The following is a 22,677-nucleotide window of genomic DNA, read 5'->3' on the forward strand; positions in this document are numbered from 1 at the left end:
GAAGAATTGAGCTTGAAAATACTTACTTTTTATCTTTGTGCAAATAGAACTCATCCATTAAGAATTATAAAAAAAAAATTTATAGGAACTTTAAAAGACGAAAGGCAATATCTAATTTACACCACCTAATAGTAATACTAATACAACATGTGTGAAATCATTTGAAAATTTTTTGTACCATTCTTCCCCTTTTTGTTATAGGACGTACATTTTTAAGATTTTGTTTGTTTGTTTGTTTGTTTTTGTTTTTTCATTTTATACTCAAGTGAAGTCAGCGCGCGTGTGGGGGGGGGGGGGGGGGGGGAGCTTCTACGTTGCTTTTGGTGTGCATCGGAAAAAAAATAATGTTTAAACAGACATGGACTATTTAAATCCCAGTAATTTCACTTTAATGCACAGGTTGATAACGAGAGAAACCACCTAAAAGGCTGTTTGTTTTTTATCCGGAAGCCCTCCTTTTTCGAAGGATATTTGAATGTTTCCGATTAAATTAGCCTCAATGTGTCTTGAGATCTCTGATATTTCCAAGGAGCACTTGAAAGCAACATCATTGCTGCTGCAGCTGTGTGCTGGGAGGTGGGTGGTCAGGGCCGTCCCCGTCAAATAATAACCTCAGAATGAAACACTAGCTAGCTCCGTGGCCGGTTAGTGCGAGTGCACATTTATTTATCTATTACCTTGTAACATATCGTTTTTCTAAACATGGAAGACGACTGTGCGTGTGATTACGACTCGACCTGGGACACAGAGAGTGATGGAGAAGACCCGGCCGGAGAGAGCCGAACCTATCGGACAAGTCAAGACAAAAACAAATCTTGGTCTTGTAATATAGTAAGTACTTTGAAGACACATAGTTCCCATAAACACCTCTCGTCGTGAAATAACGACAGTAGTCGCTATCTTTGTGCGAGATTAGACCTTTGCCGAAGCTGCAAAGCGAAACTAGCTTTAGCCTCGGTGCTGCAGATTAGCTAACTAGCTTCGTTAGCTGCTGAGGAGAGGTCACGTTGTGTTTAGTTTGTCATTGTGCTTTGTTTCTTATATGGCGGTAATATAAAACCTAACAAGTATTTCTCTTCGGCCTCTTTCCATGTACCAAGTTGGCTCTAATGGCCCTGTATGTGTGGATTTATGTCTTGAGGGATGTTGAGCTTTTTTACTTTGCATAAAATGAATAAATCACACATATGACATAACGTGTTTGAAAGTTAAGCATTCTGAGAATAGGGATGAGACAAAAAAAATGGAAGTCCATAAATTGTTCTTTTTACAGGTGCAATTGATAGAGCATGAAAAAACTATAAATTGACACCAAGATTGTCAAGATTGGTTAAGAAATAAGGAAGTTATGGTAATTTTAGTCTAAATAAATCTGTATATTTTTTCATATCGATCAATTATGCACGACCATTTTCGCATTCTCAAAAACCATGTTCTCAATATCGGATTGTCATGGAACTTCATCATTATGGCAACAAATATTACATTTTAGGGCTACTTACCTTTGAATGAGTGCTGTAAAGGCGATCGTGATCTTTACGCTTGGTAAAGTTGAGCAAAATTTTCAGCACAAATGAAGTACATGAAAGAAACGGCAGAATTGAACCGGACAAAAACGAGGTCAAAGAGGAACTTCCTGCCTACGTCATTACAAGGAATTCCATGGGAAATACCCCAGCAAGACAATGAAAAAAGCGATCTTTGTGGGGAATCCTCTGCACACTGTGCACAACGATAAACACGCATCAATGGAATGCGCATGTAGGCCTCGATCGGGAGATTCTCGTCCCTACATTCTGTCTCTACATAAAATTGAATTAGTTTCATTAATGCCATTTTCCCTCCAGCTCTAATAACTATAGGGCTTGTGTGAGTAAATTATGCCTTCCCCATTCAACTTGTCTAGACAGTAACTGAGAAACTGTAAATGCTGTCATTTACTTTCTAGCTCACCACATTTTAATAAAGCACATAATCAGGATATGATTAGTTTGTACTTTGTGACCTTTGATGCATCAAATCAGTCCCAAAAAACATCTTTGTTTTGTCTGTGTGATATCACGTCTTCCACCTGTTGGCTCCTTTGTGGTAAATGTGATGCATTTGTATGGCCTTATTCCGGGTGCGACAGTTTACCCAAACTGACTCCAACGACGGACCCAAACTGACCCAAATATAACTAAATGAAGTACTTTTATTTATTTTCGGAAATGCGCTCCATTCTCAAAACAGTACATTAATAGATAGCGCTTTCTCCATCTGTCTCGCTGCCAATTCATATTGCTGAAACAATAAACGAGGGATGTTAAAGTACATTTGAGTACTGGCATTTTGGGGGGGGGGCATACAATGGACTCAGAAGTTTGATATCTGATGTTACGAGCCCTGACGAGTCCCACTGTACGTCTGCAAAGGCGAGTGCCGTTTGCTTTTAATGTACTGTTTTTGAGAACATAGCGCATTTCCAAAAATTAATAAAAGTACTTCATTTAGTCATATTTGGGTCAGCTTGGGTAAATCGTCGCAGCCCTTTTTCCAATACAGAATAAACTATAAAACAGACTGAAAAAGTAAAACTGTAATCAAATGTGCAATAAATTTTCCCCCCTCTCACTAGATGTCAGAGTATTTCAGCACCAAAAAAAGGTTTCCTCTTTTGCCACTCCTCCCAAACCCACCTTACTCCACATTACAGCTGCATTGACTCATCATTTTAATCTTTCTTTTTATATCCAAATTCTCTGATTTCTGCTTCTTAACTGCCACTGTTTTTTGATTTATTTCACTTTTCTTCTCTCTGGTAGTAAACTGAATATCTTAGAGCTGCAAACAGTCAAGATATATAAAGGCATCACTGTGGGCTCCAGAAAACACTGATCAACACTGAGCAGAAGGAACAGCAGCTGGAGCTTTATAAAAGCTCAAACAGCTCTCCACTTGAAAGGCCAGACATGTTGAGTCGAGTCTGACCACATTCTTAGTCAGAGGCAGTTTTAGGTTCTGATTGTGAAAAAGTATGGGAAAAGTGATTTTAAAATTCAGACAGTCCAGATCTCAAGCTGTTGTAAAAATTTGTAGTGAATTTAACATGAAATGGTCCATGACAAGGCTCCATCCTGCAAAGCTGATGGCAGCCACAATTTAAAAAAAAGTTTAAATGTGCTTAATGGAAAATGCTGATCTTCATTAGTGAAGACCATGCTTCAAATGACTGAGGCCATCATAAAATTCCAGAATGAGCCCCACAACATTCTGACTTTTGTGATTAGTTTTTTTGTTTGTTTGTTTGCTTTCCTTATTATAATTCCAATATCTATTCCTAAACACTGAATTATTCCTTATTATTTTTCAAGTCTACTTGAACTGGAATGACATGCCATTATTGGGACTTAGTTTCAGATTACATGTATCCTCCTGACTACCAGGAGATCTATATATATCCAACTCTCGACCTCTCTCGATTCTTGGGCTTGGCCTTAAGATGGACTTGATTTGATTTGTTTATTTAGCACAAAATAAAACACACAAAATAATGTATATACATAAAACAACCAAAGAGAGAGGGAGAGAGAAAAAAATACAATATAAAGTGCAAGGGAGTGGTGGAAACCAAAAGGCTTGTAAAGAGTCCACTCCCAAACAAAAAAAGCGATCAGACTTTGCGCTATTATACCGCTTGTTTGTAACTGCTTGTAACTTTGTAACTGTTAGAATGGCCTAAACAGTGGGTCACTCCTCTGAGTGGTCTGCTTCAGGTTTCTTTTTTTCTTTATCACTATTGCCTATGCGCTTGCTCATGGGTGTTGGTGAGGTTAGACCATACCCATGTGAAGCGCCTTGGGGCAGTTTTGTTGTTACTTGGCATTATATAAATAAAATGAATTGAATAGAACTGGGCCACTTTGTGTTTCAGTTGATAACATTTTTTCTGAGAATTGTTGAATAATTTTCTGTGAGTCAACTGAGTTGATCAAATCTTTTCAGGTCAACACTAATAATAACCTTATTCTCTCATACTTCAAGTCCCAGATGTTTGATGTAGTTTTAACTTTTACTTTCAGTGGCATACACACAGAAATATGAGGGCAGCAAAGGACATGCAGAACTACAGAAGAGGATACCCAGTAAGTAACATCAAAACCATCCCTTCAGACACTCATCATATCATATGTAAACCACTAACCCACTGAAAATCTGACTGTGTAATACAGTAAAACTCGCCTAAACCTTCATCGTATAAACCGGCTACTCGCACTCACTGGACAAAAGCAAAAGTCCAAATGCTTTTGTATGGTTTTCCATGTATTAAACACAGTATATACTGGATTTTGTATAACGGATTTTTGCTCACATCGGACAAAACGTCCTGTCCAATCAAAATGTATTTCCATGAAACACCCCTTGCATATACCGGACAGATCAGTCTGGATGTGCCCAGTCGCAACAGAGGTATGAAATGAAGTTCAGCACTGACACTTGCTGATTTGAGGAAAGTGGGTACTGTATTTCCTTGATTAAAAGCCTGGGCGTTTATGGATTATGACGTCAGTTCTGCTTAAAAGTGCACTCGTCATCACCTGTCTCAGCAACAGATATCTGAAGGTTTTGTACAACGATCATTTCCACATAAATTCAGCATTATTTCATCATAAAAGATGGAAGAAGCGATCAGATTGTCGCGGCTACACAAGCTGCTAGCTGATGCATTCACTGCCCGTCGGTCATTTCATAGTGTCACAGTGTATCACCTCGTTTCACCTCGCTGCTGTGGTGGTTTTGGTGTGTCAAGATGGCGCAGAGGGAAGGCGCCGTCGCAAGAGCTCACTTGTGTGCTGTGTGTTTTATGTTGTTTTTATTTGTTTTTGGAACACTTGCCACTGTCACGTGTGATCGTGAATTACTTATTCAGATCGGGGATAAAGTTGGTGGCCTATCCCATGTAATCCCTGAACTGAGGTGTGCTGACTTTAATGTTTGCCCCATGCGAGGTTACAGGGGCCAAGAGTCAAGTCAGGGAAGCCGAGAGCAGAGCGAGGGGACCAGGCGGAGCCAAAGCCGTGTACGCCGCCGAACTGAGCTCCACGATGGGGACGCCTACAGCCAACGCCGTGTACGCCGCCGACCTGAGCTCCATGATGGGGACGCCTACAGCCATCAGCGTAGGAAGCGTAAGCACAGGGGAAAGCGAGGAGGTCTGCTCGTTAAACTCCGCGGATGCCCCTGCAAAGTCCCGCTGCCGTCTATTTATTTGGCGAACGTCCAGTCTCTGCCAAACAAGATGGATGACCTGCTGAGCCGCATCCAGACCCAGCGCGAGGCCAGAGATTGCTCCGTGTACTGCCTGTCGGAGACATGGCTCTGCAGTGAGGTGCCAGACTCTGCCATTCAGCCGCCGGGCTTCTCTATTTACCGCTCCGACAGAGTGAGAGAACGCACCGGGAAGTCAAAAGGAGGAGGTGTGTGTTTTTTTTTTTTGTTTTTTTTTTTTTTATTAATGAACGCTGGTGCACGGACACCGTTATAATGAATCAAACTTGCACAGCTAACCTGGAGTGCCCTGTCATCAAATGTCGCCCCTTTTATCTCCCCTGAGAGTTTTCTGTAATGTTTTTATGCGCTGTCTACATTCATCCACGGGCTGACACTTCGGATGCTCTTAGTGATTTGAGTGACATCATACATACTTATGAAAACTCTCACCCAAACTCGGTGATTATTGTGGCTGGGGACTTTAATAAAAGTAACTTTAAAATGGTCTCACCTAACTATTATCAGCATGTGAAACTCCCCACAAGGGGGGCACATATTTTAGGCCACTGTTACAGTAATGTTAAATCAGCTTATAAGTCCCTACTTAGACCCCCCTTCGGTAAGTCAGATCACTCCTCCATTCTTCTGCTTCCTTCATACATTCAGAGGAGTAGACAACTGAAGCCAATAACCCGCACTGTACAGTGTTGGACCAGGGACAGTGAGGTTCAACTCCAAGGCTGCTTTGATGCGACAGATTGGTCTGTCCTCCAGTCAGAGGATCTGGATGAATACTGCGATGCTATTATTGGATATATTAATTTTTGCATCGATATATGTGTCTCGCAGAGGGTTATCACACATCATCCTAGTCAGAAACCTTGGATTAATGCTGATGTGAGACAAAAATTAAAGGAGCGTGCTGAGGCTTTTAAATCTGGTGACCATGCTGCTTGCAAGCAAGCCAGATACTCTTTGGAGCGGTCTATTAGAGCCGCAAAACGCTGACAAAATGGAAGGTTACCTCAATGCAGATGACCCACATCTAATGTGGGAGGGACTGAATGCTGCAACCACATGGAAACCTAAAGGAGCGAACATTACTGACTTTGATCCGTCATTGCCAAATGATCTTAATCAGTTTTATTGTAGATTTGAAACTGGGAACACTGAGCCTGTTGTCTTTTCATTTGAGCAGAGTGGACTTACAATCACTCTGGAAGAAGTGCAAAGGGTTTTGTCCAGGACCAAGGTGAGGAAGGCCCCTGGACCGGACAGAATCCCACCCCGGGTGCTCAAACTGTGTGCAGAGCAACTAGCTCCTGTTTTAACAGACCTTTTTAACTTGTCACTGCGGTACTGTACTGTCCCTTTTATCTTTTAAAAAGTCAGACATAATACCAGTACCTAAGAAGATGCCTGTGACCTATTTTAATGACTATCGGCCTGTGGCCTTAACCTCTGTTTTAATGAAGACTTTTGAGCGTCTGGTGTTTGACTATATTAAAAGTCAAATACCAGTGTCTGTAGACCCGCTCCAATTTGCTTACAGACGCAACAGGAGTGTCGAAGATGCCATCTCCTTCACGCTGACCTCTGTGTACAAGCACTTGGACAAAAGAAAATCTTATGTCCGTATGCTTTTCATAGACTACAGCTCTGCTTTTAATTCTCTTGTTCCAGTGCAACTCATTCACAAATTGAAAACTCTTGGCTTATGTGATGCCATTTGCAAGTGGATTTTAAACTTTTTTACTGGTAGACCACAGAGTGTTAAAATTAACAACTGTTTTTCAAATGTACTTCTTGTGAATACAGGTTCTCCGCAAGGATGTATTCTAAGTCCTCTGCTCTACACTTTGTACACATATGATTGTGTTGCGTCTTTTCTCAATAATATGATCATCAAATATGCAGATGATACTACTATTATTGGTCTTGTTAATGCAGATGGTGATGACTCTATCGGTCAGAGGTTCAGTATGTAGTCCAGTGGAGTGAACAAACTAATTTAGTTCTTAATACTTCCAAAACAAATGAACTGATTATTAATTTTGGGAAAAGCAATGTTCACTTGCCTATTATTATTAACAACACAGAGGTACAGAGGGTTAACAGTGTGAAATTTCTTGGTGTGACCCTTTCTAATGATTTGAGCTGGCATGCTAACACTCAAGCTATTGCCAAAAAATCCAGACAGCAGCTCTATTTTCTACGTAAACTTGAGTTTACTCTAAATAAGCACATTCTTTTAAATTTTTATCACTGTGCTGTTGAAAGTCTCCTTATAAACTGTATCTGTATGGTTTGGAAATCTTACATGTAAAGAAAAAAGTTTTAAACAGAGTGGTGCGTTCTGCTCGCAGGGTAATAGGCTGTGAGCTGCCAGCCCTGGAGGACATTTTTAAAAGCAGGCTTCTTTCGCGGGCATTACTGATCATTAATGACCCCACCCATCCTGCTAAGAATATATTTGAGCTTCTTCCTTCTGGGAGACGCTATCGTTCTATTAAATGCACCACATCTCGCCATGTAAACAGCTTCTTTCCACAAGCTGTGATGGCTTTGAACTGTGCACACTGACTGACAAGCACTTTACTATTTTTATTATCTTTTATTGCTCTTATTGCTTTTATTGCGGCAAGTGTTATCTATTTAGTCATTTATTATTTATTATGTCTTTGTGTCCATGTTTTTAAAATGTATGTTTATGCACACTAAGCTCTTGCAGCGTTTTTTCCAATGTAGTTTTACTGCAAATGGCAAATAAACTGAACTGAACTGACTGTTTCTGCTTAAACTGACTTTAGAATGATTTAAGAGGTTTTACCTTGTCATCTGGGAAGCCCTCGGGGTCGCCCAGTCAGAGGTGGTTAATGTGGCACGGGAAAGGGAAGTCTGGGGTCCCCTGCTAGAGCTGTTGCCCCCCGCGACCCGAACCCAGAAAAGTGGTTGAAGATGAGTGTAAGAGTGTGTACCTTGTCATCTAATGGTTAATAATCCCATTAATCTAATTAATCCTATTAATCTGAGACTCTGTCTCAGACAACCTGCTGAGCTCCGAAATGACGCATGCACAGTGGAAGCAGGGTGGACCAATTTGTGTGTTTGGGGGGGGCACGTGCTGTGACACCGATGCCTAAATGAGGCAGGCCTTTATTCAAGGCTAACAATTATAAACAAAATGCTACTTGCTGCCTGCACTGTAATATGATCTTCGGTTTCCAAAGACAACTGCTTTAGATCAGAGCCCTCTGCATTGCTGCAAACCCTCTCCAGAGCCTGACGTGCACCTGCTTTAACGAAAGGGACTGCACAGGCTGTGATTTGTCATTTTTATGTTTTCACTCATTCCTCTCCTGTCATATTTTAAGGCAGCCAGTCTGCTCTGTGTAAGCCTGATCCCATCAGATCTCAGAAGTTAAGCAGTGTGAGGCCTGGTTAGTACTTGGAGACCTCTGTGGAACACCAGCAGCTGTGTGTGTTTCTGTATGTTGCATTGGAGTTGCGTCAGGAAGGCCATCCGGTGTAAAACTTGTGCCAAATACCAATGGGAATTTGGCTGTATGGACAACAACAACCTCTCCTCATATTTTAATAGTTTTTGCATATGCGTTTTTGCAGTAATTATGGATCAAATACGTTTGGCAGAAAAGTCCACAAATATGAACAACTTTAAAATCCGTAGTCAAAAAAAGACACTCAAATGTCCTGCAGTTCATGGAGGGAAAATTGCACGTACTGTACCATTGGTTTGGAGGTTGATGATTGTATGAAGAAGTGGAGCTTGTTGAAGGACAAATTGTTACAGAAAAAAGCCACTGTTCCTGCTGTAAATCGCATTAAGACATCCACCAGCATGACTGACAACTTTAAAAGGGTCATGCACAAGTTGACGTCATTGCATGGTCACAGAGTTACGGAGTTGTAGAAGCATAAATCAGGCTTTAGGCTTGTAAGGTACCACTCTGCAGCAGACTTAGGAAAAAAAGTGTGACTGGACCCAATGTAATCCTTTTAATGCGCATAATGTCCAGTGCTTATTTTCTTGAGACATTGCCATTAAATGAGGCAGGCCCCTATTCAAGGTCAGGCATTTAATAGAGTAAATGCATAAGTCTAATGGGTGCTGGGGATTCCCCGAAGATCATTCACCTCCTGACTGTAACTAATCTGTTACATACATATAATGGATTTTGTCCATTGTATACATATAGCAGATTTCGATTATAATGGACAAAATTTGCTTGTCCACCTGAATTAATTATGTGACTTTTACTGTAAAATATATTTTGTCAGTATATTTTACAATAACTATGCAGAAATGAAGTACACATTGTATTTGATTTAACATGTATTGAATGATAAAATTTAGTTTCAAAGTTTTTAACAGTGTCAAAAGTTTAAAGAGATTCAGGTTATAGGGACTCAAAAAGAAAAACAGCCTGACATTTTAGCCAGAGAATGCTTGTCATTATTTTTCTTCTTAAATTTGTTAAACTACCGTAATTTCTGGATTATTAGCTGATACTTTTTTCTGCACACTTCAAACGCTGTGGCTTTTACAATGATACAGCTAATTTATGGATTTTTACAGGCTTTTTCATAAGTTCAGATACGTCAATTGATGCTGTCAATCGATTTCCTAAAAGCTGCGCTACTCATGTGGTGTAAATTCACACACAGTGTAAATATTATGTCTTACCTGTCGTTTTACTGAAGAAAAGTCTCTCTGTGGCACCAGAGTTGCGCCATCAGTGGAGGGGAGCCCCCCCCCCTCCACACCGGTTCTCTGACTTGGCAAGTCAGAGACAAGTCAAAAAAGTCACAGCGCCTCATGAACGTCTCATTTACCACAGCCTCCATCCGATCCTGGCTGTACGTGATGAAAGCTCAAGATAAAGTTAAAATTACTCAGTTGTCTGTGTGGAGCGGAGAAGCTGCGCACTGGCTGACGTGTGCACACTGGCTGACGTGCGTGCACTGGCTGATGTGCACATCAATATTTTTGTGTAACACTTCAGGGGAAAAAGCATTTACAGTACGTATTTAATTAAAAGTTAAAAAAAAATCTTTCTGTGTAAATATCTCATGTTACAATGTGGAGACCCGTGGCTTATAGACAAGTGTGGCCGATTTCTGTACAATTATTTTGTTGTTGTTCTTTTTAAAATTGGTGGGCGTGTGGCTAACATTAAGGTGCGCTCTATCGTCTAGAAATTACGGTATTATATGTCAGTTTATCAGTATTCTGTCATGGACTGATTAACCAGATCATCTTTTTCCCTTTTTCTTACCCTTGAACAGAATCTTACAGATGATGAAGGCTCAGAGGATAAAATGAACAACTTGCAGTTCTACCTCAATAAATTCCCCTCTGTTCCTGATGGTAATTTACCAAACAAGGTTACAAAATAATGCCAGAGCTTTGAGAAGTTATTTTTACTGACATGACTCTCTTATTTGGCACAGATGTCTACATTGAATCATTTCATAAAGAATGGAAAAATGACTACAAAAAACTGGAGCGAGTTCACTCATACATTCAGTGGTACGTATTATTGGCCAAGCGTTGTTTTGGCCTTGTCCAGTCTGATCTAAGAAAGCACATGTTGTGCTTTTAGGAATCAGTGACTTTGTTCTCAAATTTTGAACAAAAAAAAAGTTTAATTTTTGTTGTGAAGCTGAATCCTTTTGCACAGTCGCATGTGACATGCAAGAACTCTCAATGAAAAGTTGTAAATAACCTTCCAGTGAAAAAGCTGTGAGTGTACCATCTTCTGTGCATATTTTTTTATTAAAAATATTCCTATGCAGTGACCAGGCTTATGCAAAATTCTGAGTTTGGAATCTCAATTAATGTGAAGAATTGGAATTTGAATTGAAATGGCTCCACTGCACAGGATTTTGAATTGGAATTACAGTAAGTAGAATTAAATTCATTGCAATTCAGAGAAATTCCTTGTAGCCAAGTGACAGGAAGAATTTGTCACAATTAACAAAGGTTTTTGCTTAAAAACTAAAAATGCTTTACAGACACTAAAATTAAACACAAATTCCTTCCATTTTGCATAATGTGCAATTTTCTTTTTATTTGAAAATGAATAAATGACACAACATTGTGGTAAATGGAATAATGATTTATTACAGTTCTTTTATAGGGTAACACTGTTGCATCTAATTGCCATAAGTTCCTCAAAGGTTTTATCATTGAGGCGACATCTTTCTGGTCGGAATATCTTTCCTGCAACACTAAAGATCTTCTCAACAGGTGCAGATGATGCAGGTATGGCCAGATATGTGGAGGCAAGTGCAGCTAGGTTTGGAAAACCACTCTGGGTTTCTTTCCAAAACACAAAAGGATCAGCATCCTCTGTCAGGCAGGATTTACTCAGGTAGACAGGGAGTTCAAGTAAGGTCATGTCAACTGGCACAGTAGCTGATTGGCTTTCCATGTAGGCAAAGAATCTGGGGTGTTTCCTTGTCTTGGTACTGATGTCAGAGGTGCCATTGACTTTTGGGTAGGTGGATTTGATTTTTGGAGAGAGGAGATTTTTAATTAGGATGTGCTCTTCACCAATACACCAGTCCAGTTTGAATCTGGGCTCAAGCGTGCAGCAAACTGGAAGGAATCCATGTCCTCAAATTTTTGAAGATGTTTATCAAGTGAAGTTTGTAAAGTGGACACAAACCTTTTGTTCCTGGTCACCCTCACATCTTGTAATTGTACGTTGTAAGCCTCTGCCACAAGTGATCACAAAGCTTGATGTCACTGATTTCTCTACCTGAGAGCGGTCTGTAGCTTCCTTTAAAGGTTCTAACACCTCACAAAGCTCCTGGATGATTTTGAATTCATATGTAGACAGCTGTATAGGGCAGTTGAGCTCAGTAAGAACATCACTGCAAACTAAAAGGACTGACCTCAACATCTTATGGGCCCTTCAAGTGAAGCCAACTAGCGCACGAAGGAAGAATTGCATGCCATTCGTGAAAAATCGGAGCCGCCTGTAACGCCTCGTACACCTGTCCACACAACCATTCGCGCACACCAGCGGCCGAATGAGAGAGAGTGCCCTGTCAGTGCCCATTCAATCCCTCTCTGGGCAGGTGTCAGCCAAATTTCAGGTACCACACAGGAACATCCAATACCACTCACGGACCACTTAGGAAATGTGGGGCCATTTGCGCAGTCAGTACAAAAATAGTAAGCAGGTGACCACTTTCGAGGTGGCTGTGAAATTTGTCAAAGTACCCCCACGACTGTGGCATTGCCAAGCAACACGTGGCATGCCATAGTGTCGGCTCCCCCCTCAACATTTGCAGTGTATGTCCCAATGCTATCGGTGAGAGCTATTTGACATGTATCAGCTGTTGGCCACTTAGAGCTTGAAGTTGTTGCTGGAGGATGACCATCATCTGCATCTTGGTTAGGTTGGGCTGTGTGACTGCTGGTTGCAGACTCAATCAAGATTTCAGGATCTTTTCACTGTAAGCAAAAAGCCTTATTATTTATCTCAACCTAAAATGTTCTCAAGAGAGTATAGTGTAGTGCATTCTGCAAATGATGTGGTTTCTTGATAAATGTAGCCTACATCACTTGAGTCATAATGAAAAGTCATTTACAAGTGCATACCTACAGTGTACATTTAATATTTACTGTAGGATGCAATGCCTTACTTTAGAATTGCTTTAATTACATTTGGCTGCAACACAATTCAAACCTTACTGCTCTAAATTCATTAATTGCATTGCAGTACCTACTAACACTATGTGTGAAGACGACTGGATTCTCTGCCTGAGTCTTCTCAGTTGTGTAATCATACCTGATGTCACCTAATGGTGATTTCAGTGTGGGAGGCTTTTGAGTAATAAACATAATAAATTCAATTCAATTTTATGTATATAGTGCTTTTAACAGAAACTGTCACAAAGACGTTTTAGAAAATCAATAAAAGGTTGAATTCAAACACACTGCTCTGCTCAGAGTCCTGTCTACAAGAGTGCTTTGCTTTCAAAAGATCTCAAGGTTGAATAAGAAGGTTCAGACTTAGGAAAGTGAGAAGCTCATGTGGGTTTAAGTAGTGTGGCTTTTTTTTTTAAATGTGTTGCAGGCATCCATTTCAAAATGAGCAAATATTTGCACAAAAACAATAAAGTTCATCAGTTTGAACATGAAATATCTTGTATTTGTGGTGTATTCAATTGAATATAGCTTGAAGAGGATTTTCAAATAATTGATTCTGTTTTTATTTATATTGTACACAACATCCCAACTTCATTGGAATTGGGGTTGTACCTGCTGTGTACAGCAATGCCAGAGCATTGCAGTGATATGACATGCTATATAAATGATATCATTCACTTGAGTCTCACAAAATTGACAACTTACACAAGTTACTACACCTTAACAAAAGTGACCTGAAATATACAGTGACATGGTAAAAATTCTCTATTATCATGCGTAGAATGGGTAACTCAGTAGATTATAATTTCCACAATTTTCCATAATTTGAAAGCTATAATACATCAAATTAAATTATCTGTTTTATATATGGCGCTTTTAGTCTTAATTGTCAATGAGAAACATTTGCTGTAATTAAAATATAATGTGTACATGAAATTCATAGTAATAATAATTGTATGAAATATGTAAAACCATCATGCATGGAATATACTGTAAAGCATGATTCTGGAATGCACCAAAATTATCAATTGTAATTTCATGGGCTTTCAATTCTACTTCCTTCAATTCAAATTTCAATTGTAGTTCTACTTCCTGTTTGCAACCTCAATTCAAATTCATGGAATTGAATTGGAATTTTGGGAGACGGGCATTCTCAATTTAATTCAGAATTTTGCACAAGCCTGGCAGTGACCACTGTGTAAATATCCAATTGTTGCTCTTGTACTGTTCATGTGGATTTCCAAAAAGTAAACATTCTTCATTAACATTTGCTTATTCCTAAAGTGCCTGATGGTGGTTTTACCCACATGAAATCTTCATACGGATACAATGAAACCAAAACACATACATGTGGAGGTTGCCTCCAGGAATTACACAAAGAAATAACTTGCTGAGTCTGATTCATTTGGAAAGTTGACACAAGGAAGGAAGTCGCCAGCCGAGTCTGGGGTCTTATCCAAATCCAGACTTTTTCAAGGATGTTTTTGTCTGGGTGATGCAACAAAAAAATAACACAATGTTTTTGTTTTTGTTTGGTTGTTTTGTTTTTTTTGGCACATTGATTGGTATTTATCACTATATAATTTAGTCAGTACTACACTATTTTTTTAGAGCAACAATGCATGTCAGGAGCTTTTATTATGAAAGGTCTGGACGGGTTACGTGTAGATTTCCACATCAGTGGAGAACGGTTTTCACTAATCTCTCTTCACACAGCGAAGCCTCTGTCTTTGTTATCCTGCTATAACTATAACCTTCAGTTGGATAAGTTTTTTGTTTTTTTGGGGGGGGGGTCAGTAACCTCTTAATCTAAAGAAGACTTTCACTGTCACTTTTCATACCCCCTGCCAGTCCAACTCGCTTTATTTTCTCTCCCCGCCCCCCATTTCCAGCGCTTGCTTCACCACCGGTGCAGCTCAAATACTTTTCTTGAGGGAATGTTTTTTAATTTTGATGTGTACTGTATAAAATGTACCATAGTACCATATCACCCCAATAGAGCGCTTCGCTCTCAGACTGCAGGCTTACTTGTAGTTCCTAGGGTTTGTAAGAGTAGAATGGGAGGCAGAGCCTTCAGCTTTCAGGCTCCTCTCCTGTGGAACCAGCGCCCAGTTCAGATCAGGGAGACAGACACCCTCTCTACTTTTAAGAGTAGGCTTAAAACTTTCCTTTTTGCTAAAGCTTATAGTTAGGGCTGGATCAGGTGACCCTGAACCATCCCTTAGTTATGCTGCTATAGACTTAGACTGCTGGGGTGTTCCCATGATACACTGTTTCTTTCTCTTTTTGCTCTGTTTGCACCACTCTGCATTTAATCATTAGTGATTGATCTCTGCTCCCCTCCACAGCATGTCTTTTTCCTGGTTCTCTCCCTCAGCCCCAACCAGTCCTAGCAGAAGACTGCCCCTCCCTGAGCCTGGTTCTGCTGGAGGTTTCTTCCTGTTAAAAGGGAGTTTTTCCTTCCCACTGTCGCCAAGTGCTTGCTCACAGGGGGTCGTTTTGACCGTTGGGGTTTTTACGTAATTATTGTATGGCCTTGCCTTACAATACAACCCCTGGCAAAAATTATGGAATCACCGGCCTCAGAGGATGTTCATTCAGTTGTTTAATTTTGTAGAAAAAAAAAGCAGATCACAGACATGACACAAAACTAAAGTCATTTCAAATGGCAACTTTCTGGCTTTAAGAAACACTATAAGAAATCAAGAAAAAAGATTGTGGCAGTCAGTAACGGTTAATTTTTTAGACCAAGCAGAGGAAAAAAATATGGAATCACTCAATTCTGAGGAAAAAATTATGGAATCACCCTGTAAATTTTCATCCCCCAAATTAACACCTGCATCAAATCAGATCTGCTCATTGACATTGACCCTATGCCATGACATTGACCCTATGTGTCTTTTTGCAAGGAATGTTTTTGCAGTTTTTGCTCTATGGCAAGATGCATTATCATCTTGAAAAATGATATCATCCCCAAACATCCTTTCAATTGTCCAAAATATCAACATAAACTTGTGCATTTATTGATGATGTAATGACAGCCATCTCCCCAGTGCCTTTACCTGACATGCAGCCCCATATCATCAATGACTGTGGAAATTTACATGTTCTCTTCAGGCAGTCATCTTTATAAATCTCATTGGAAAGGCACCAAACTAAAGTTCCAGCATCATCACCTTGCCCAATGCAGATTCGAGATTCATCACTGAATATGACTTTCATCCAGTCATCCACAGTCCACAGTTGCTTTTCCTTAGCCCATTGTAACCTTGTTTTTTTCTGTTTAGGTGTTAATGATGCCTTTCGTTTAGCTTTTCTGTATGTAAATCCCATTTCCTTTAGGCGGTTTCTTACAGTTCGGTCACAGACGTTGACTCCAGTTTCCTCCCATTCGTTCCTCATTTGTTTTGTTGTACATTTTTCGATTTTTGAGACATATTGCTTTAAGTTTTCTGTCTTGACGCTTTGATGTCTTCCTTGGTCTACCAGTATGTTTGCCTTTAACAACCTTCCCATGTTGTTTGTATTTTGTCCAGAGTTTAGACACAGCTGACTGTGAACAACCAACATCTTTTGCAACATTGCGTGATGATTTACTCTCTTTTAAGAGTTTGATAATCCTCTCCTTTGTTTCAATTGACATCTCTCGTGTTGGAGCCATGCTTCATGTCAGTCCACTTGGTGCAACAGCTCTCCAAAGTGTGTTCACTCCTTTTTAGATGCAGACTAACGAGCAGATCTGATATGATGCAGGTGTTAGTTTTGGGGATGAAAATTTACAGGGTGATTCCATAATTTTTTTTCCTCAGAATTGAGTGATTCCATATTTTTTTCCTCTGCTTGGTCTAAAAAATTAACCGTTACTGACTGCCACAATCTTTTTTCTTGATTTCTTATAGTGTTTCTTAAAGCCAGAAAGTTGCCATTTGAAATGACTTTAGTTTTGTGTCATGTCTGTGATCTGCTTTTTTTCTACAAAATTAAACAACTGAATGAACATCCTCCGAGGCCGGTGATTCCATAATTTTTGCCAGGGGTTGTATAAAGCGCCTTGGGGCAACTGTTTGTTGTGATTTGGCGCTATATAAATAAAATTGATTGATTGATAAAATGTAGATGTTGTTCTGTTTATTTCTGCTGTCTAATTAACTGTTAAATCTTCCATATTCAGTGCAAATGTCCAAAGCTTGTTGTTGTTATTGTTTTAAATTATAGGGTCGCTAGCAGGGCCCTGGGGTTTATCTGCAGTTTGTCAGGTTAAAGTGAGTCTCTAATTGCTCTTGTTAGATGTTAATTGTCTCATTCGTCTCTCCTCTGCCACTGAAAGGTTGTTTCCACTAAGAGAACCAGGAGTTAATTACATGGCTTCAGAACTCACCAAGAAGGAGATTGAGGTGAGTCTGTCATTAAATGAATTCATAAGCCAAACAGCTCATTGTCCACAATTCTTAGATTTATTCACTTATGTTTAAAAACTGCCTTGACCTATAATTGAGGGTTAGTGTTGAGTGTGTGTGCAGCATTCTTTATCAGCATTCAAACACAGTGCTGTTCTTTGCTTTGTGTCTTCTTTGATGTGCGGATGTCAGTAAATGAACACCAGAGAAGTTCTGTTTTTCTTGAGTAATCTTGAAACGTTTCACATTTTTCATACTTTTTCACAAACACGCTTATTCTGCACAACAGAGGATCGATCACAAAATATTGCTGTTTTTCTTTAGTTGTGTTTCACCTTCTCAGCTGACGGAAAACTGATGGCACGAGCTGAGCAACTTCAGATGACAAGTGTACATTAAACTTTAAACCTGGAGATTATTTACATGTGAACATTATCAGTTTTGCTCATTTGTTTTATTTCATATCTTCAAACTATCCAGCCAACCTTTTGCTGCACATTGCAACACATGACGAGGTTTAGGGAAACATTGAACTCGTCACCAATAAATTTACAGCTGAAAAGAAATACACATGGACTACTGTTGTTCTGGTTTGTGTGGGGTTTTTTTTTGGGGGGGGGGGGTTACTCAGAACTGTACAAACAGTATAAATCCAAAACTATCAGGTAGCTTTAACATACTGAAATTCAAGTTGTTGCCTTTTTTGTTAGTTATGTGCGATGTTAAGTTGCAGCCACAGCATGAAGTTATGGGAAAGAGTAGTAGAAGCTAGGCTTAGAAAACAGGTGAAGATCTGTGAGCAGCAATATGGTTTCATGCCGAGAAAGAGCACTACAGATGCAGTGTTTGCTCTGAGAATACTGTTGGAAAAGTACAGAGGACAGAAAGAGTTACATTGTGTGTTTGTGGACTTAGAAAAAGCTTATGATAGGGTGCCAAGAGAAGAGTTGTGGTATTGTATGAGGAAGTCTGGAGTGGCAGAGAAGTATGTTAGGGTAGTGCAGGACATGTACAAGAATAGTGTGAAAGCGGTGAGATGTGCAGTCGGAATGACAGACTCATTCAAGGTGGAGGTGGGATTACACCAAGGATCAGCTCTGAGTCCTTTTTTGTTTGCAGTGGTGATGGACAGGTTGACAGATGAGATCAGACAGGAGTCCCCATGGACTATGATGTTTGCAGATGACATTGTGATCTGTAGTGAGAGTAGAGAGCAAGTTGAGAAGTCTGGAGAAGTGGAGATATGCTTTGGAGAGAAGGGGAATGAAAGTCAGTAGAAGCAAGACTGAGGACATGTGTGTGAATGAGAGGGAGCCCAGTGGAATAGTGCAGTTACAAGGAGTAGAAGTGGTGAAAGTAGATGAGTTTAAATATTTGGGGTCAACTGTTCAAAGTAATGGAGAGTGTGGTAGAGAGGTGAAGAAGAGAGTGCAGGCAGGGTGGAGTGGGTGGAGAAAGGTGGCAGGAGTGATTTGTGACTGAAGAATATCAGCAAGAGTGAAGGGGTAAGTTTACAAAACAGTAGTGAGACCAGCTATGTTGTATGGTTTAGAGACAGTGGCACTAACAAAAAGACAGGAGGCAGAGCTGGAGGTGGCAGAGCTGAAGATGTTGAGATTCTCTTTGGGAGTGACAAGAATGGACAAGATTAGGAATGAACATATCAGAGGGACAGCTCAGGTGGGACGGTTTGGAGACAAAGTCAGAGAGGCGAGATTGAGATGGTTTGGACATGTGCAGAGGAGGGACCCAGGGTATATAGGGAGAAGAATGCTGAGGATGGAGCCACCAGGCAGGAGGAGAAGAGGGAGACCAAAGAGGAGGTTCATGGATGTGCTGAGAGAGGACATGCAGGTGGTTGGTGTGACAGAGGAAGATACAGAGGACAGGGTGAGATGGAAACGATTGATCTGCTGTGGCGACCCCTAACGGGAACAGACGAAAGACAAAGAAGAAGATGATGTGAGATGTTAAGTTGGTTTTGCAGTATTTTGACACTTGTGCTTTCATTTCCTCTGTCATTTACCTCAGGCCTTCAAGCAAAATGATGATGCCAAAAGGAGACTAGTGGAGTCCTATGAACTCATGCTGGGATTCTATGGCATCCGTTTGGTCAACAAAAACACAGGCGAAGTGAGACGAGCAGAGAACTGGAAGGAGCGCTTTGGAAACCTTGAGCGGTAAATTGCAAACATTCCTATAAAAGCAACAGCGTCTTATATTGTATTTCTATGCAATCGCAATAACTGGGATCTCTTGCAGGAACATGCACAACAACCTTCGCATCACTCGCATCCTGAAGAGCCTGGGAGAGCTCGGCTTTAAGCACTATCAGGCTCCACTCGTGCAATTCTTTCTTGAAGAGACTCTGGTTAAGAAAACTCTCAGTAGTGTCAAACGCAGCGTGCTTGATTACTTTCTGTTTGCTGTCCTGGATAAGAAGAAGCGTAAAGAACTTGTGCGCTTTGCCTTTTTTCACTTTGAGCCAAAAGAGAAGTTTGTGTGGTGTCCCAGAAAGGTTCAGAAACAATTTAAAAATCCTGAGAAAAAAGGTAATGAGGACGTCTGTTCACAAGCTCAAGGCAAAGATGGAGAAACGGCCGTTCAACAAAAAGATGATGGAATGGATATGGTTATGAAAGTTCAGAAAGATGCAGATAACATCGCAGATGTGGACAAAAGCAAACTGTCTGAGGAGTCATGTGAGCAAAAGACTGAAGCTGGCATAGCTGGAAATCAAACTGCAGAGGCTGACTCAAAATACAAAATTTTAGAAAATGGAAATGACTGCCATGATGATGTGGCCGACATGGATCAGTCACCGGGTCCTGACGATGTGACTGTGAAAAATGAAACTGCTGCAGACAGTGAGAGTGGCATTACCGACAATGCAAAAGACCCCGTCCAGGAATCATGCGGCGTTATGGCAACAGATGGTGATATCGACACTGAAAAACCACCAAAGAAGAAGAGAGACGACAAGGTGCTGCCATCCAATGGCTACACCGAGGACAGAATAGGAAATGGATTTGTGAAAGTAGGCGATCAAACGGGCCATGCAGTGCAAACTCCACTTAAAACGTCGAAACACTCGCCCTCTCTTTCTTTGGGCAGGGAAGAAAAAATACCCAGAACGGAATTTAATCAAGTGCCAGATAAAAAAGAAGAGGAACAAATGATGACAACAGACGTTTCATTAACAAACGGGGCGAGCGAAGCTGCTGAATGTGTCGACGAACCAACACACGAGGACTCCGAGGCCGTGGATATGGAATCAAACTCTTCAGGCTCAGAGAAAATTGTGGATAATTCATGAGTAATCAAAAATAGATTGATAGGAGAAAATGTTTTACTGATCTTTAATTAACTGTAAAGCTTCAGTGTGATTAAACAGTCAGGCTTCTTTCTGCTGCATTTATTAGATTGGCTGAATTCGCTTTAAATGAGCATATGAATTAATTTGCTCACTGGATGTGACACGTTCTACATGACGAATTAAGATGTCAAGGTAGTTACAATGGTATGATTGTCATTTATAAATCATTGGTTGTTTGGATCAGCAATTTCAGTTAAATATATCATATAGCAGACAAACAATGATATTTGAGAAGTGAAATGAAGTTTTTAGGATTTATAGAAAGTGTGCAATAATTCTTTAAACAAACTTAGGCAGGTGCCTAAATGTGGGCACCCCAACAGAAAAAATACATCAATATTTAGTAGATCCTCCTTTTACAGAAATAACAGCCTCTCAACGCCTCCTATAGCTTCCAGTGAGAGTCTGGATTCTGGATGAAGGTATTTTGGACCATTCTTCTTTACAAAACATTTCAGGTTTATTGGTTTCCGAGCTTGGACAGCCTGCTTAAAATCACACCACAGATTTTCAATAATATGCAGGTCTGGGGACTGAGATTGCCATTCCAGAATGTTGTACTTGTTCCTCTGCATGAATGCCTTAGTAGATTTTGAGCAGTGTTGAGGGTCATTGTCTTGTTGAAAGATCCAGCCTCACTTCAACTTTGTCACTGATTCTTGAACATTGTTCTCAAGAATCTGCTGATATTGACTGGAATCCATTTGACCCCCAACTTTAACAAGATTCCCAGTACCTGCACTGGCCACACAGCATGATGCAACCACTTCCAAATTTTACTGTAGGTAGCAAGTGTTTTTCTTGGAATGCTGTGTTCTTTTTCAGCCATGCATACCGCCACTTGTTATTTCCAAATAACTCAGTTTTAGTTTCATCAGTCCACAGCACCTTATTCCAAAATGAAGCTGGCTTGTCCAAATGTGCTTTAGCATACCTCAAGCAATTCTGTTTGTGGCATGTATGCAGAAAAGGCTTCCTCTGCATTACTCTCTCATCCAGCATTTCCTTGTGCAAAGTACGCTGTATAGTTGAACGATGCACAGAGACTACCTGCAGCAAGATCATGTTGTAGGTCTTTGGAGCAGGTCTGTGGGTTGACTATGACTATTCTCACCATCCTTCGCTTCAGCTTATCTGAGATTTTTCTTGGCCTGCCACTTCAGGCCTTAACTGGTGCTGTGCCTGTGGTCTTCCATTTCCTCACTATGTTCCTCACAGTGGAAACTGACAGCTGAAATCTCTGAGATAGCTTCTTGTATCCTTCCTCTAAATCATGATATTGAACAATCTTTATTTTCATGTCATTTGAGAGTTGTTTAGAGGCTCCCATGTTGCCATTCATTAGAAGAGATACAAAGAGGAGAAACATTTGTAAATGGCTACCTTAAATACCCTTTCTCAAGATTGGATTCACCTGTGTAAAGAGGTCAGGGGTCAGTGAGCTTACCAAACCAATTTTGTGTTCCAATAATTAGTGCTAAATGTATTCAAATCAATAAAATTACAAGGGTGCCCAAATTTATGCACCTGCCTAATTTTGTTCAAAGAATTATTGCACACTTTCTGTAAATACTAGAAACTTCATTTCACTTCTCAAATATCAGTGTGTTCATCTGCTATATGATATATTTAACTGAAATTTCTGATCCAGACAACCAATGTTTTATATAGGGAAATCGTGAAAATTATCAGGGGTGCCCAAACCTTTGCATACAACTGTATAAAGAATAGGTGAAGTTATATTGATAACTTGTATCAATTAAAGTTGGAGTTCTAAGATAAATGTTGCTTATTAGCATTTTTAACATAATAATTCAGCCATTTAACTTTTTTTGCTTTGAATAGTAAGATACAGAGGTTTTGTTTTTGGCTGTTTTTGTTTTTGTTGTTTGTTAAAAAGAATGTTATGTTTATGCAGGATTCACCACCTAAAGGACTTAAGGCTGAATTGAGTTATAATTCAGTTTGCA

At 40.1% G+C, this 22,677-nt stretch overlaps 1 protein-coding gene across 1 annotated transcript; it reads left to right on the forward strand.

The window, feature by feature from the left end:
* Positions 1-516: 516 nt before the first annotated feature.
* Positions 517-20,957, forward strand: ogfr (opioid growth factor receptor). Its single transcript, XM_034172809.1, has 7 exons — positions 517-831; positions 4,062-4,124; positions 10,558-10,639; positions 10,723-10,801; positions 17,262-17,328; positions 19,363-19,511; positions 19,594-20,957. Exons 1-7 carry the CDS (start codon positions 703-705, stop codon positions 20,645-20,647), a joined length of 1,623 nt encoding a protein of 540 aa, XP_034028700.1. The 5' UTR covers positions 517-702; the 3' UTR covers positions 20,648-20,957.
* The last annotated feature ends 1,720 nt before the right edge of the window (positions 20,958-22,677 follow it).

Source organism: Thalassophryne amazonica, chromosome 6, assembly GCF_902500255.1.
Source record: "Thalassophryne amazonica chromosome 6, fThaAma1.1, whole genome shotgun sequence".
Classification (NCBI taxonomy): domain Eukaryota; kingdom Metazoa; phylum Chordata; class Actinopteri; order Batrachoidiformes; family Batrachoididae; genus Thalassophryne; species Thalassophryne amazonica.

Coding starts and splice junctions, on each gene's coding strand:
- ogfr (XM_034172809.1), top strand. CDS start 703: ATGGAAGACGACTGTGCGTGTGATTACGACTCGACCTGGGACACAGAG. Junction 832..4,061: donor AATCTTGGTCTTGTAATATA/GTAAGTACTTTG, acceptor TTTTACTTTCAG/TGGCATACACACAGAAATAT. Junction 4,125..10,557: donor ACTACAGAAGAGGATACCCA/GTAAGTAACATC, acceptor ACCCTTGAACAG/AATCTTACAGATGATGAAGG.